Source organism: Hypanus sabinus, chromosome 6, assembly GCF_030144855.1.
Source record: "Hypanus sabinus isolate sHypSab1 chromosome 6, sHypSab1.hap1, whole genome shotgun sequence".
NCBI classification, from domain to species: Eukaryota; Metazoa; Chordata; class Chondrichthyes; order Myliobatiformes; family Dasyatidae; genus Hypanus; species Hypanus sabinus.
In genome coordinates this window covers 57107155-57122233 of record NC_082711.1, presented here as the reverse complement: position 1 = coordinate 57122233, position 15079 = coordinate 57107155, and the positions used below count along the sequence as shown (strand labels likewise).

The 15079-nt window shown below is 41.1% G+C and overlaps 1 protein-coding gene and 1 long non-coding RNA gene across 2 annotated transcripts; both read right to left on the bottom strand.

Annotated features, from left to right (window-relative positions):
* Nucleotides 1-991: 991 nt before the first annotated feature.
* LOC132395005 (uncharacterized) lies at nucleotides 992-2986 on the bottom strand. The gene is made up of 2 exons (XR_009512481.1): nucleotides 2955-2986; nucleotides 992-1545 (listed from the first exon to the last, which is right to left on the bottom strand). It is a non-coding gene; the product is annotated as an uncharacterized LOC132395005 (long non-coding RNA).
* A 4177-nt stretch (nucleotides 2987-7163) lies between these two features.
* On the bottom strand, nucleotides 7164-11240 carry LOC132395156 (uncharacterized). Its single transcript, XM_059971454.1, has 2 exons — nucleotides 11004-11240; nucleotides 7164-10551 (listed from the first exon to the last, which is right to left on the bottom strand). The coding sequence occupies exons 1-2, from the start codon at nucleotides 11238-11240 to the stop codon at nucleotides 8452-8454; spliced, it is 2337 nt and encodes a 778-aa protein (XP_059827437.1). The 3' UTR covers nucleotides 7164-8451.
* Nucleotides 11241-15079: the final 3839 nt, after the last annotated feature.

Here is a 15079-nt window from a genome sequence, read left to right as displayed (position 1 = left end):
TGACATGAGATTTGTTAATTTAGCAGCAGCATTTCAATGCAATACATAATCTAGCAGAGAAAAAAATGAATCAAATCAAAATAATAATAATAAATAAACAAGTAAATCAATTATGTATATTGAATAGATTTTTTTTAATGTGCAAAAACAGAAATACTGTATATTAAATAAAAAGTGTGGTAGTGTCCAAAGCTTCAATGTCCATTTAGGAATTGGATGGCAGAGGGGAAGAAGAGGGGAAATATACTGCTAACTACAGCACAGTGCAAAAGTCTTAGGCACATATATAGCTGTATATTGCACATATACTGCAGTAATTTTATGTATTGCATTGTACTACTTCTGAAACAAATTTCATGACATATATGAGAAATGATAAACCTAATTCTGATCTGGGACTCTGTTGTGGACTGAGAGTGGGAAGGGAGTTGGGAGGAGGACTCATGGTTTGGAAAAAGGGAAAGGAGACGGGAGGGAGTGTGAAGAACCAGAGGGGCATTCTGTAATAATCAATAAACCAACTGTTTGGAATAAAATGATTTTGCCTGGTGTCTCAGGGCTGGGTGTGTCTGTACCCATGCACCCCTCACCCCGGCACTCCTCCTCTACCACCTGTCCCTCCACCCTCCCATGGAGCTCTGCCATCACAATTCCCAACATCCTTTGCTCTGACTAGATTTACAAAACCGCTCTCCACTCTCCACTCCACATTGACAAATACAGTACTGTGCAAAGTTCCTAGGCACTGTAACTACATATATGTCCATAAGACTTTCGCACAGTAATGCATAATTGATAAAACAAAATAAAATTGACTCTTTATTTTTATAATATCGAAAAGTTGTGAGCTTTATATGGTTTAATTAAATTTCAGTGAAACATGAATATACTAATCTCGCTGGAAAACGTCATTAACTTAATGACACTGACAAGCACACATAGGAATAGAACCTTATTAGTAAGGAGATATAAATCACACCAGCAACATAACTCATGTATCACAAATAAAACATTTAATAATCTTCTCCTTGAGAAAATAGCTGTTTAATCTATACTAAAATTATTCCATTGTTCTTGCCCTGTGTTTAAATCTTATTCAGTCCTCTAAGTGGCAATCAATAAATGACTGGTATAAAATAATGTTGAGATTGCTGAGGATGTTCACTCTTGAGCTGTTTGAAGACTTGTGTCACATCAAACATGATGATGAAACTTTGGGAATTGGAGTTTGACATGTAAAACTTGGAAATGAGACATTCTGGCATATTTGGCATTTTGAAATCTGTTCTCATTTGGTATGTTTTCACAACAAATTTGTCATGCAGAAAACAAAACAAAAGACAAATGAACAATTTGCACAACACAGGATTTGTAGAGGAACCTGTTTTGCATCAGTAACTTAAACAGGTGCTACTTGGCTAAAGAACACTTAATGTTTGAATATCCAAGATGGAATTTTCCAATCATCTGCTGCAGCAACGATGGAGAACATGTACCAAAGTGCCAGAGTTTTTCCATTGTGAACAGCTGGGAGAATCTTGATTCCTATGGAGAATTAACATTAAGAGATTACAAAGAGTGAACAGAGAGAATTTCAAGGCAATAGAAGATGTTTGTAAAGTGGTAACTTAACTGAGGAGGACAGTGGGTCAGATAGAATCAGCAGCAAAGCAAGTTTTCATTATTAAGCTCAAAGAAAGCTGAGTAAATATATGTAGGAGTTCAGCAATTACATTTCATTTTCCTTGACATGGCATCAGCTTTAGAGAACTCATTGTGTTTTGGAAGAGTGAATGATAATGAAAGGCAAATAAATGGAAATGCCAAGTTGAGGGTGCAAGCATATGGCGACCACGTGCTAACTGTCTCTAAGGACGACTTGGTAGGTGTTGTGTCCATTAATGAGGTATACTGCAGAGTACACACCAGCAGGGCATCATGCAGAATCTTCAACTAAACTTTACTGATAACAGTATTGTACCTTACATGAACTCCTCTCATGTTGGAGTGGGTAACTGAGTAGCATAGGAATAGCATATCACTTCCACCACAGTACGGATGTCAGATTTCCTTCCTTGGAGGAAATTAGTGAACTAAATATGTTTTAACCATAATCCAATATTGTTATGCCTTCCAGTACTGAAATTATATTAAATGTCCAAACCTGAATTAATTAAAACCCATATTTTATGATATTACTTGAATTTAATTTTCCCCTTCTAGTGTGTTTGGATTGAAACTCATGTTTCTAGATCATGTATGGAATGTAAACTGCTATTCGAGTTAAGCCCTTTTACTCTTGAAGTCAAGGAAGATGAAGAAAATATTACTGCATTGTAGCACAGTAATAGAGAGTTTTAAACAAATATGCAGCATGTGATCCTGTTAACATGTGGTCCCTCAATCTTAATTACTAGGTAATTTGAGGGAGAGGCTTCACCTTGTGTAGGAGTAAACTTGTTACTTTTTAGACTGCATAAAACTGGACAGAAAAGGATGCAGCTGCTTTCTGACAGGTGTAATGAAGAATTGAAAACATTCTCAAGTTGTTCTGTGTCCTAGATAATAATTAGTTACCCTTCAGAAAAATTTTTGTTGTCCATCTGTGCTGCGTCAGATGTTTTGAGGTAAATCAAGCATGATGGGTGTGTGGGCACACAGATGGAATCTGATTTCTGAGTGTCCCATTGAGGAAAGGAAACTACATTCATTCCCATCATAGTTTTAACATTAATAGACATCCATATGATAGTAATAATTATCATTGCTATAAAGGAGCTTCAAACCTGAAGCTGAAATAAACCTTTTGTCTGAATAACTGTGAGCTACGTAATTCAATATGTATCAATCAATTCTATCAATTAAGTAGATTATTAACACTACTGGAAACTCTGTAGTCATTAACTGCCAATGTAATAATTTTTACAATATTTTCAAAGGAGCATATATGTTACCTTTACTTTGTGCTGTTTCAGATCAATCAATAAACTGCCAGGAATGATCTGTTTGATAAGTAACAAAAGAAGCAGGACACGTGGAAGTGTATCATAATGAATCAGTGTATTAGTGTGCCTTCATTGTTTCTGGGACAAATCCAACAGTACTGTGCATTTATCATCAGCTAAGGGACAACAATGGTTCAAAACGTAGCTCATCATTGTCTTTGAAAGAGCAATTAGAGTGAGCTCTAAAAAACTGACCTGCCAGTGACATCCTTATCATTGTAATGAATATAATTAAACTATTTGCAATGCCTTCGCTTCTTACCTCTGCACTGTCACATCCTGCATCCCCTAGGTATCTTTCATTGATGCTCTCCCATTTCATAATTATTTATTGTTGTTTGTGACAGCTTCCTAAGATACTACATTAGATATCTCAAGTAATGAGGAAGCTCAATATCATTCCAGTACCTCAACTACCATTCATAAGAACATAAGGAATAGGAGCAGGAGTAGGCCATCTGACCTGTTGAGCCTGCTGCACCATTCAATAGGATCATGGCTCATCTCCACCCACCTGCCTTTTCCCCATAGCTCTTAATTCCCCTACTATGCAAAAATCTATCTAACCTTGTCTTAAATCTATTTACTGAGGTAGCCTCCACTGCTTCATTGGGCAGAGAATTCCACAGGTTCACCACTGTCTGGGAAAAGCAGTTCCTGCCCATCTCTATCCTAAATCTTCCTCAAATCTTGAGGCTATGTCCCCTAGTTCCAATCTCATCTACGAGTGGAAACAAATTTCCTGCCTCTATCATATCTATCCTTTTCATAATTTTATATGTTTCTATAAGATCTCCTCTCATTCTCTGAATTCCAGCAAGTAAAATGCCAAGTGACTGAATCTCTCCTTATATTCTAACCCCCTCATCTTTGGAATCTCCCTGGTGGACCTCTTCTACACCTCCTACATGCTCAGTATATCCTTCCTCAAGTACGGAGACCAGAAGGGCACACAATACTCCAGATGCAGCCTCATCGGTATCCCGCACAGTTGCAGCATCACCTCCTTGCTCTTAAATTCAATCCCTCCAGCAATGAAGACTAACATTCCATTTGCCTTTTTGATAGCTCCCTGCACCTGCAAATTAGCCTTTTGTGATTCACGCACAAGCACTCCCAAGTCATTCTCCACAGCAGCATGCTGCAATCTTATACCATTTAACAAATACTTTGATTTTCCATTTTTCCTTCCAAAGTGGATGATTTCGCATTTACCAACATTGTACCCCATCTCCCAGACCCCCTTGCCCACTCATTTAACCTATCTATATCTCTCTGTAGACTCTCCGTATTCTCTGCACAATTTGCTTTTCCACTCAATTTAGTGTCATCAGCAAACTTAGATACACTACAGTCAGTCCCCTCTTCCAGATTGTTAATGTATATCATGAACAGTTACGGACCCAGCACTGACCCCTGTGGCACACTGCTCATCACAGATTGCCAACCAGGGAAATACCCATGTATCCCAACCCTCTGCTTTCTATTGGTTATCCATGTTAATACATCACCCCAACGCTATGCATCCTTATCTTATGGATAAGTCTTTTATGTAGCACCTTATCGAATGACTTCTGGAAATCCAAGTAAATAATGTCCATCTGTTCCCTTCTATCCACTGCACTCATTATATCCTCAAGGGACTCCAGTAAGTTTGTCAAACAGGACATGCCTTTGCTGAATCCATGCTGCCTCTGACTGATGGATCCATTTCTTTCCAGGTGCCTCGCTATTTCTTCTTTAATGATAGCTTCAAGCATTTTCCCAACTACAGGTTAAACTAACTGGCCTAAAGTTACCTGTATTTTGCCTACATCTTTTTTTGAACAGTGCCTTGACATTCACCTTCTTCCATTCTGCCAGGACCTACACATAGTCCAGAGAATTTTGATAAATCATAGCCTCTACTATAACCTCTGCCATTTCTTTCAGTACCTTGGGATGCATTCTATCAGAACCAGCAGACTTGTCTATCTTCAGGCCCACAAGTTTGCTCAACATTACCTCTTTAGTGTTATCCCTTGGTTATGCATTGTATGATAAGAAATGTCCAATCAAATCATAAATGATTTCACCATGTTTCCAGGCTTTAGACAATAGGTCCCAGGAGATAGTTGTTGCAATGAACCCAAGTGTAGGGCACCAGCAAGGAGATTTAGTTAGGATGCGGACACGGCCGTGAGCGTTGAACGGCAAACAGGAGGGAGAACAGGAAGGCAGGAGACAGACAGAATTTACCTTGACACGGAGAGACTGGGTTTCACAGGTAAACCTTGGAACTGGAGTAGAACTTAGGACACACAATCCTAAGCGGCTGGGAGGCATTAATTACCGCACTGGCAAAACCAACGATCTGGCAACTAGTGGATGCAAAGCTGGAGTTCTTATGCTGCAGGTCTTGATGAAAACCAGGTGTGACATCATCAAAGGAAATTGGCAGAAAATGGGGAATTAACGGTTGGAACCGTGGCACAATCAAAGGGAATTAGGGGGAAATGGGGAATTAACGGTCGGGACTGTGACAATACCCCCACCTCCTCCACGGGAGCCTCCAGGTGAACAACCAGGTTTGTCCAGATTATCTCGATAGAGATCTCAGATGAGAGACAAGTCTAAGATGAAGGAGCGGGGAATCCAGGTGCGCTCCTCAGGACCATATCCCTCCCAATTGACCAGGCACTGGAGACCCCTGCCTTGGCGGCACACATCCAGATTTTGCTGGACGTTGTAATATGGATAGTCGTCAATGATCCATGTGGGTGGAGGAGGTTCAGCAGATGGGTACAAAGGGCTGACAGACACAGGTTTTAATTGGGAGACATAGGACGTGGGATGAATGTGTACAGATCCGGGCAGTTTGAGTCTGACCACTGAGGGGTTGATGGTGCTTTCAATCTCGAATGGCCTGAGGTAGCGAGGGGCGAGGTTCTTGGGTTCATTCTTAAGGGGGATGTCTTTTGACAAGAGCCAAACCTTCTGACCAGGCCGATAATTGGCCACAGGAATTTGATGGCAATCAGCAATCGTCTGGCTGTGGTCAGCTGAGCGGAGCAGGGCTGCACATGGGTCTTTCCAGATCTTGCGGCACCGGTAGAGGGGGGCCGGAACAAAAGGCACAGCAATGTCATCTACATGGGAAGGAAAAAGAGGGGGTTGGGAACTGTGGGAGCATTCAAAGGAAAACATTCCACTGGTGGTGCTGACCAGGGAGTTGTGGGCGTACTCAACCCAAACGAGATGGGTGCTCCAGGATGACAAGTTGTTGGCAGCTATGCAGCACAAATCCTGGTTTGTTAGTTCTGTTTGACCATTAGTCTGTGGATGGAAACCGGAAGACAGGTTTACTGAGGCTCCAAGGGCTTGACGAAAGGATCTCCAGACTTGAGAGATGAATCGGGGACCCCAGTTGGAAATAATGTCAGAGGGAATTCCATGAAGGCAGAAGATGTAATGTATAAGGAGGTCGGCTGTTTCATGGGCTGTAGGGAGTTTGGGAAGGGTGACGAAGTGCACAGCTTTGGAGAAGCAGTCCACCACAGTGAGTAAGGCAGTGTTCCCATGTGAAGGGGGTAGTCCAGCAACGAAATCCAGAGCAATGTGAGACCAAGGGTGGCTAGGGACAGGTAGGGGACGAAGCAACCCAGCAAGTGGTCGGTGGGAGGCTTTTCCGCGGGCACAAACAGAACAGGCAGAGACAAAGGAACGGGTGTCAGCATCCATGGAGGGCCACCAGAAATGTCTCTTCAGAAGGGATAAAGTTCGATCGATTCCGGGATGGCAGGTGAAGTGAGAAGTGTGCCCCCACTGGAGAACCTGAGACCAAACAGAGTCAGGCACAAAGAGGCAATTGGAGGGTCCATTGCCTGGGCCAAGTTAAGTCTGTTGGGCCTCTTTGACTATGGATTCGATCTCCCAGGTGAGAGCAGCCATCACATAGGATAGTGGAAGAATGGTCTTGGGGTTGGGAAAGCCCTCCTTGGAGATGTATTGTCGAGAGAGAGCATCAGGCTTCCCATTCTTGGAGCCAGGATGACAGGGGAGTGTGAATTTGAAATAGCCAAAAAATAATACCCAATGGGCTTGATGATAATTTCTTTCTAAATCTTTTTATTAATATTAGTAATATGGACAGAATACAAATGATATATTGATAAAGAAATTACCAACATACACATTCCATTACATATGAAAAAAACCATACATAATAGTTACAATATAAATGAGTTTACCAAGACATAAGCCATAAGATATATGTATGGACATAGTAAATCTAAATATTTCATAGTATAATATAAAGAAAACAGAAAAAAGAAAAAAAAAACAAAAAAAAATTTATATAATGCAGAACTAGCTAATCTAATCTAATAACTATAACTAATAAGTAATATAAAAGAAAAAAGAAACAAAAAAAAAGAGAAGGAAAAAAAAAAGCGGGCTGTTTATAATATCTCACAAAAATAAGTATTCATCAATGCCGTCACTTCCGGTCCTCTCAAAATACATAAGCTAAAAGCTGGGAAATCAAATGGCACAGGGTCATATTACATCATATGAAAATGTTGAATAAATGGTCTCCATAACTTTTCAAATTTAATAGAAGTCTCAAAAGTACCACTTCTAATTTTTTCTAAATTTAAACATAACATAGTTTGAGAGAACCAATTAAATACAGTGGGAGGATCAATTTCTTTCCAATTCAAGAATATAGATCTTCTAGCCATCAGAGTTAGAAATGCAATCATTCGACGGGCTGAAGAAGATAAATGCAGTGAGTCTAACATTGGTAAACCAAAAATTGCAGTAATAGGATGAGGTTGTAAATCGATATTCAAAACCGCAGAAATAATATCAAAAATATCTTTCCAATATTTCTCCAAAAATGAACACGACCAAAACATATGAGTTAAAGACGCAATTTCAGAATGACATCTATCACAAATAGGACTTATATGAGAGTAAAAATGAGCTAATTTATCCTTGGACATATGGGCCCTATGTACGACCTTAAATTGTATTAGTGAATGTTTGGCACATAACGATGATGTATTAACTAATTGAAGAATTCTATCCCAATTCTCACTAGAAATACTAAAACTAAGCTCTCTTTCCCAATCCTGTTTAGTCTTATAAAGAGGCTCTGAACGTATCTTCATAATTATATTATAAAGTTTTGAAATAAGCCCTTTTTGAAAAGGGTCTAATTCAAATAAACTCTCCAAAGTATCTGAAGGCACAAAATTTGGAAACGTAGAGAGTACAGAACTTAAAAAATGTCTAATCTGTAAATATCTAAAAAAATGAAATCTCGGCAAGTTAAATTTGTTGGATAATTGCTCAAAAGACATGTAAAAATAAATCAGAAAATCTTAGTAATCCCTTAGTTTTCCAAGCCGAATAAGCTTGATCTATAATGGAAGGGTGAAAAAAACAATTAGATACAATAGGACTATTTAAAACGAATTGAGTCAACCCAAAAAATCTCCGAAATTGAAACCATATATGCAACTATCGGGTTGTCAATTCGTTTCGGCAATTTAGAAAGAGCAAAAGGGAGAGAAGTCCCTAAAATAGAACCCAAAGCATAAGCTGATACCGATTTAGTTTCTAAACTCACCCAACAAGGGCCAAAAGATCCACCCCCATCTTTCAACCAACATAACAAATATCTAATATTAACTGCCCAATAGTAAAATCTGAAATTAGGTAATGCTAACCCGCCTTCCTTTTTTGTCTTCTGTAAATATGTTTTACCTAACCTGGGATTTTTATTCTGCCATATATATGAAGAAATTTTAGAGTCAACATTAGTAAAAAAAGATTTCGGGATAAAAATTGGTATCGCTTGAAAAATATATAAAAACTTAGGTAAAATAACCATCTTAATAGCATTAATCCTACCTATTAGGGATAAAGACAAAGGTGACCACTTAGTAAACAAACCTTTAATCTGATCAATTAAGGGTAAAAAATTAAATCTAAATAAATCTTTATGGTTTTTTGTGATTTTGATCCCTAAATAAGTAAAAAAGTCATTAACTAATTTAAAAGGTAAATTTCCATAAATTGGGACCCGTTTATTCAATGGAAACAATTCACTTTTATTAAGATTTAACTTATACCCAGAAAACTCACTAAATTGAGCCAATAATGATAAAACTGCTGGAATGGATTTCTCCGGGTTAGAAATGAATAGTAATAAATCATCTGCATACAAAGATAACTTATGAATATCTGTTCCACGATTAATACCCAAAATATCCTGTGATTGTCTGATGGCAATTGCCAAAGGTTCTAAGGCAATGTTAAATAGTAATGGACTAAGAGGACATCCCTGTCTAGTGCCCCGAAATAGGCGAAAAAAGGGAGATCTTTGATTATTGGTAAACACTGAGGCTACTGGAGTATGATAAATCAATTTAATCCATGATATAAATATCGGACTAAAATTAAACTTCTCCAACACATTAAATAAGTAAGGCCATTCAACTCTGTCAAATGCTTTCTCCGCATCTAAGGCTTGGCGATAATTTAAGCGTTTGGCAGTTTGGATGTAAGCAAGGTTCTTGTGGTCCATCCAGACGATGAATGGATGTTCAGCTCCCTCCAGCCAGTGCCTCCACTCCTCCAAAGTGAGTTTGACGGCCAGAAACCACTGGTTCCCAACGTCTGGTCCCGTTCGGCAGGGGAATAGCTGGCAAGAAAAGAAGGCGCAGGGATAGAGCTTCTGGTCTGGGCCGGAGCGTTGGTAGAGGACTGCTCCCACCCCAGAGTCAGAGGCGTCAACTTCCACAATGAATTGATGAGAGGGGCCGGGTTGGGCCAGGATGGGAGCGGAAGTGAAATGCCGCTTTAGGTCCAAGAAGGCTGAGTCCGCTTTGGGGGTCCAGTGGAAGGGGGTTGCAGGAGAGATGAGTTGAGTAAGGGGCACTGCCACCCGGCTGTAATCCCTGATGAAGTGACGGTAGAAGTTTTCAAACCCCAGAAATTGCTGGAGTTGTTTGAGCGTCGTGGGTTTTGGCCACTCCGTCACTGCCCAGATCTTTTCTGGATCCGCCCTCACTTGCCCGCTCTCAATGATGTACCCCAGGAAACTGACAGAACGGACATGGAACTCACGCTTCTCTGCCTTAACGTATAACTTGTTCTCCAAAAGCTGCTGAAGAACCTGATGGACGTGGTGGATGTGATCCTGAAGACTGCGGGAGAAGATTAGGATGTCATCCAAATAAATGAAAATGAAATGGTTAATAAAGATCCTATGGACATCGTTTGCCAGGGCTTGGAAGATGGCAGGGGCATTTGTGAGACCAAATGGCATGACCAGATATTCAAAATGACCAAGAGAGGTGTTAAAAGCTGTTTTCCATTCATTTCCCTTCCTTGTCCTGATCAGGTGATAGACACTCTGCGGGTCCAACTTGGAGCAAATTGTGGCTCTGTGAAGGGTCTCGAAAGCAGAGTTGATAAGGGGCAGTGGATATTTATTCTTTATGTTGATACTATTCAGGCCCCAGTAGTCAATGCAGGGGCGCAGTGAGCTGTCTTTCTACCCCACAAAGAAGAAACCTGCACCTACAGGGGAAGATGAGGGTTGGATAATGCCCTCCGTGAGAGAGCCACTTAGGTAAGTCTGCATTGCTTCTTGCTCTGGTTGGGATAGGTTATTCAGCCTACTGGTGGTTAGAGGGACTCCGGGGAGAAAGTCAATTGCGGAATTGTAAGGGAGGTGTGGAGGCAGGGAAAGAGCCCATTGTTTGCTAAACACTTCTCCCAGATTGTGATACTCTGCTGGAACCTTGGATAAGTTGGGGAGTTCAGAGGCAGATGAGGTTGCGGTGACCTCCACTGGGGAAAGGTTTGATTGTAGACAAGTGGAGTGACAGAATGGACACCAGCTATCCTCCCGGCAGACTAGTCAATGTGGGGGTTAAGACCGCTTAACCAGGGGTACCCAAGAACTATAGGAACTTGAGGAGAGGAAATTAAACTGAATAGTACCTGTTCCTGATGGTTTCTGGAGAGAAGGAGAGACAGGGGTGGTGTGCAGTGTTTGACTCGGGCCAGTAGTCTACCGTCCAGTGCCCGGACTTCCAGAGGGGCACTCAATGGCTTATGAGAAATTCTGGCCTGGAAAGCTAAGTCTTCATCCAAAGGTTTTCCCTCAGTGTTGGAGTCTACTAGTGCTGACAGAGGCAGGGACTGTTGATTGTAATGTAAAGTAGCTTGAAGCTGCATCCGGGTTCAGGGAATGGAAGGAAATGTTGTCCGGCTCACCAGGGTCCCCCTTTCTACTGGTGAGTCTTCCCTTTTTGGCTGAAGGGGACAGATAACATGGAAGTGGCCAGACTGGCCACAATATACACACTCACCCGCTCTCAATCTCATATTCATTCTGTGGGGGAAGGCTGTTCTGTCCCAGCTGCATGGGTTCCTCTCCTGGGCAGTGGAAACGGCTGGGCTGGGAGCTATTCTAGGAGCAGAAGGAGGAGAAAAGCTTGTTCTTGCGGGAGGTGGAAATGAGTGATGTGGAGTGGCCAAAGGTGATGGATGACCAGTTCTTTCTCTATGGTGTTCTTGGAGACAATTGTCCAACCTGGTGGCTAGGGAGATCAAGCAAACCATTCTGGCGGTGTTGTCTCTTGCCGCCAACTCGTCTTTCACCATGTCACTGAGACCTTTCCGAAATACCCCTTGGAGTGCCTCATCGTTCCACCCTGAGTCGGCCGATAACGTCTGGAACCCCACGCAATATTCGGCAACACTGCGGAAGCCCTGACGCAGAGTGAGTAGACGCTTGGCGGCGTCTTTACCACAGACAGGGTGGTCAAAGACCTTTCTCATTTCTGTGAAAAAGGTGGCGAAAGAAAAGCAGACATCCAGTTGATTATCACAAACAGCTGTGGCCCATGCTAAGGCACTTCCCCGCAACAACCCCATGATGTAAGCTATCTTTGACTTATCCGAGGAGTACGTGGACGACTGCTGTTCCAACACCAAGGAGCACTGAAGAAGGAAGGTCTGACACTTCCCCAAATCCCCAGCGTTGTGTTCCGGTTCAGGTACGTGAGGCTCACTTGGCCGTGGTGTTACTGACATGTAGGGGGTTGCCACTACAGGCTGTCTGGGCTGGTTAGACAGAGCTCCAGGAGCTGATGGGGTAAAATGAGTGGACACACAGTCCACCTGGTCACTGATCTTCATTACATCAGCAGACAGGGAATGGAGATTCTCCATGACCTCCCAGAGGAGTTGATCGCGCAGACCCCAGAGGGAGCCCTGTCTGGCGAGGGCTTGTTGAAGGGTATTCGTGTCCTCTGGGTCCATAGTGCCCAGCTTGTTCTATTGCAATGAATGAGGCAAACCCAAAGACTGGACACAGGCATGGAGATTTAGTTAGGATGCAGCCAGGGCCGTGAGCACTGAACGGCAAACAGGAGAGAGAACAGGAAGGCAGGACACAGACAGAATTTACCTTGACACGGAGAGACTGGGTTTCACAGATAAATCTCAGCACTGAAGTAAAACTTAGGACACACAATCCTAAGCGGCCAGGAAATGTTAATTACCACACTGGCAAAACCAACAATCTGGCAACTAGTGATTGCAAAGCCAGGGTTCTTATGCTGCCGGTCTTAATGAAAACCAGGTGTGTCGTCATCAAGGGGAATTAAGAGAAAATGGGGAATTAACGGTTGGAACAGTGGCACAATCAAAGGGAATTAGGAGGAAATGGAGAATTAATGGTCGGGACTATGACAATAGTCTGTGTGACTATCTGGTACAGAATTAACCACAATGATGCGCAGCCCAGTTGCAGATATAAGTTTCAAGTTCAGCTGTTTTGCTTTCACTTGTTTTGCAATCATATGAATTCAGAATCCTCACTTAAAACATCAGAAATAAATCACATTTCCAAAAATGTATCCCCTAAATTGGATGTTAAATCTTGGAAATATTTTAATGATCTTCATTTAAGTCTGCACTAAGGCAAAACATCTTAATAACCGCTTCCTGAGTAAAGATGGCTCAGGCCAAGTTAAAAAGAGTTATAAAAGGCATCAACTAGAGTAATCCCCAACAAACCTATCCCATGGAATTCATTTTGCACTTAGATAAGCCACAGTTTGAACTAGCTGACAAAGCAGTTATGCATTATGAAATGACCCTGACCGAGTATAGCATGGCCTGGTACAGCAAATCCTACACAATGCAATGCAACAGGCTGGAAAGAGTAATGGATTGTTATGGATGTAGCCCTCCCAGTGTTGACAGGATCTATAGGGAGGGATCTTAAGATGGAGGCATGTATCACCAAGGTTCCCCACTATCAGGGTCATGTCCTCTTCTCGCTGCTACCATTGGGTAGGAGCTACAGAAGCCTGATGTCCCACATCAACAAGTTCAGGTGGAGCTACTTTCCTACAAGCTTTGTGTTCTGAATTAACCTACACAGCTCAGATTCTACCAGCAGTGGAAATCTACAGACCACCTCTTGGACTACTATGGACTTTTCTCTGATTGTTTCTTTGTGCCAATGTATTATTTTGCACAGTCTTTTTCCCCACTGTCTTTTATAATTTATGTATAGTTATGTAACATCCTGTGTTCTGTGTAGTCTCTGAATCTATATGCCGGTGATGCTGTTGCAAGCATGCTTTCATTGTAGGTGAACCTTAATGTACTTATGACTTGATGACATTGACTTTTAAAAGAAAACAAAAACGCAAAGCAATCTGCAATATTTAACTTAATTAATGAAAAACAAACATATAATTATCAGGAATCTTGAAGTAATCATTCTCTCCATGGAAATAAATGAATTCTCCAAGCCAATGTCAGGTATGACCTGGCACATCTTCAGCAGACAGAGTTCTCAGCAGGAGAATTGTAATAAGCTGGTGCTCTGCCACAGAACATCATGAAAATATTGCCACAAAATTGCCAGGGAGCCTCTGTCAGGAGCCTTGGAATTGTTGTGTTTGAGCCATCTTGTGTGGTTATTCTGGTTTCCTGATTAATACAGAAGGAATCATTGTCAGTTTCATGGGAAACTGCTGGCATTTCCGCATCAAATATAAGCTAAAATGCTCCCCCAGAGAGTCTTGAGAGATGAGCCTGGTGCTTAAATTCAGCTTCAGTATCAGAGTTAGAAAGCCAGCGCATTCCCAATAGTGAAGGAGGAGGAACATGAGAATTGTAGTTTTCATCCTGCTTCTGTGAAAGTACAGCTCTCATAATGCACCATGCCTTTAGGAGAAGGAGAAACCACGATGAGAATAGAACATCATTTTTTCTGAACTTTATCTAGAATTATCTCTGCATTTCTACCTACAAATTTTATCATAAACCTTCTGAATTATGAGCCATCCATGAATTACAAATGCCAGACTAATGGCTCACATTATATTATTAAATCCAAAATTACATACATTCATTCTTAGGGATATCAGAATGGTTTTCCTCTTTCCACTTTTTCTAATTGTTTTTCTTGTCAGTCTGTGTCCATTTGATGCTGTTCATTCCAACAGGGTGAAGCTATAGTTATCATACAGAGTGATTTTGTGTATTTTCTGATTTATGGACAAAATCAAATTATGAACATCTGCAAAAATGTTCATAACCTGGTGGTAGTCTGTACTTGGAAATATTGTATGTTGTAAAGATTTCACTTTGTGATAATGGAGTCAATGGCCTAACCACTTTGCTCAATATAAAGTCATGTCTGTTGAATCCACATCTACAATGGAAGAGGAATTCACTTTAAAATGGCGAGAGATTCAAAGGTGATTGAAAGAGATCTTGGTTTACTTATACGTAAATCACTGAAATTAACAGGCTGGTATAGTATATGGTATAGTAAGCATTTAGGGAACTAATCAATATGTTGAATTCAGTAGTAGTATAGAGAATTCCTGCTCTCATTATATAACTGTGCTCATGAGACATCATCTGGATTGTTATCTGATTTCCTACCGGTGTATACTTGTGAAAGAGGGAGTACAACAAAACTTTACTGAGCATTGATCATATGCTTTTGTAGCCAAAGTTTTTCTTTATAAATATTTGTATGATTA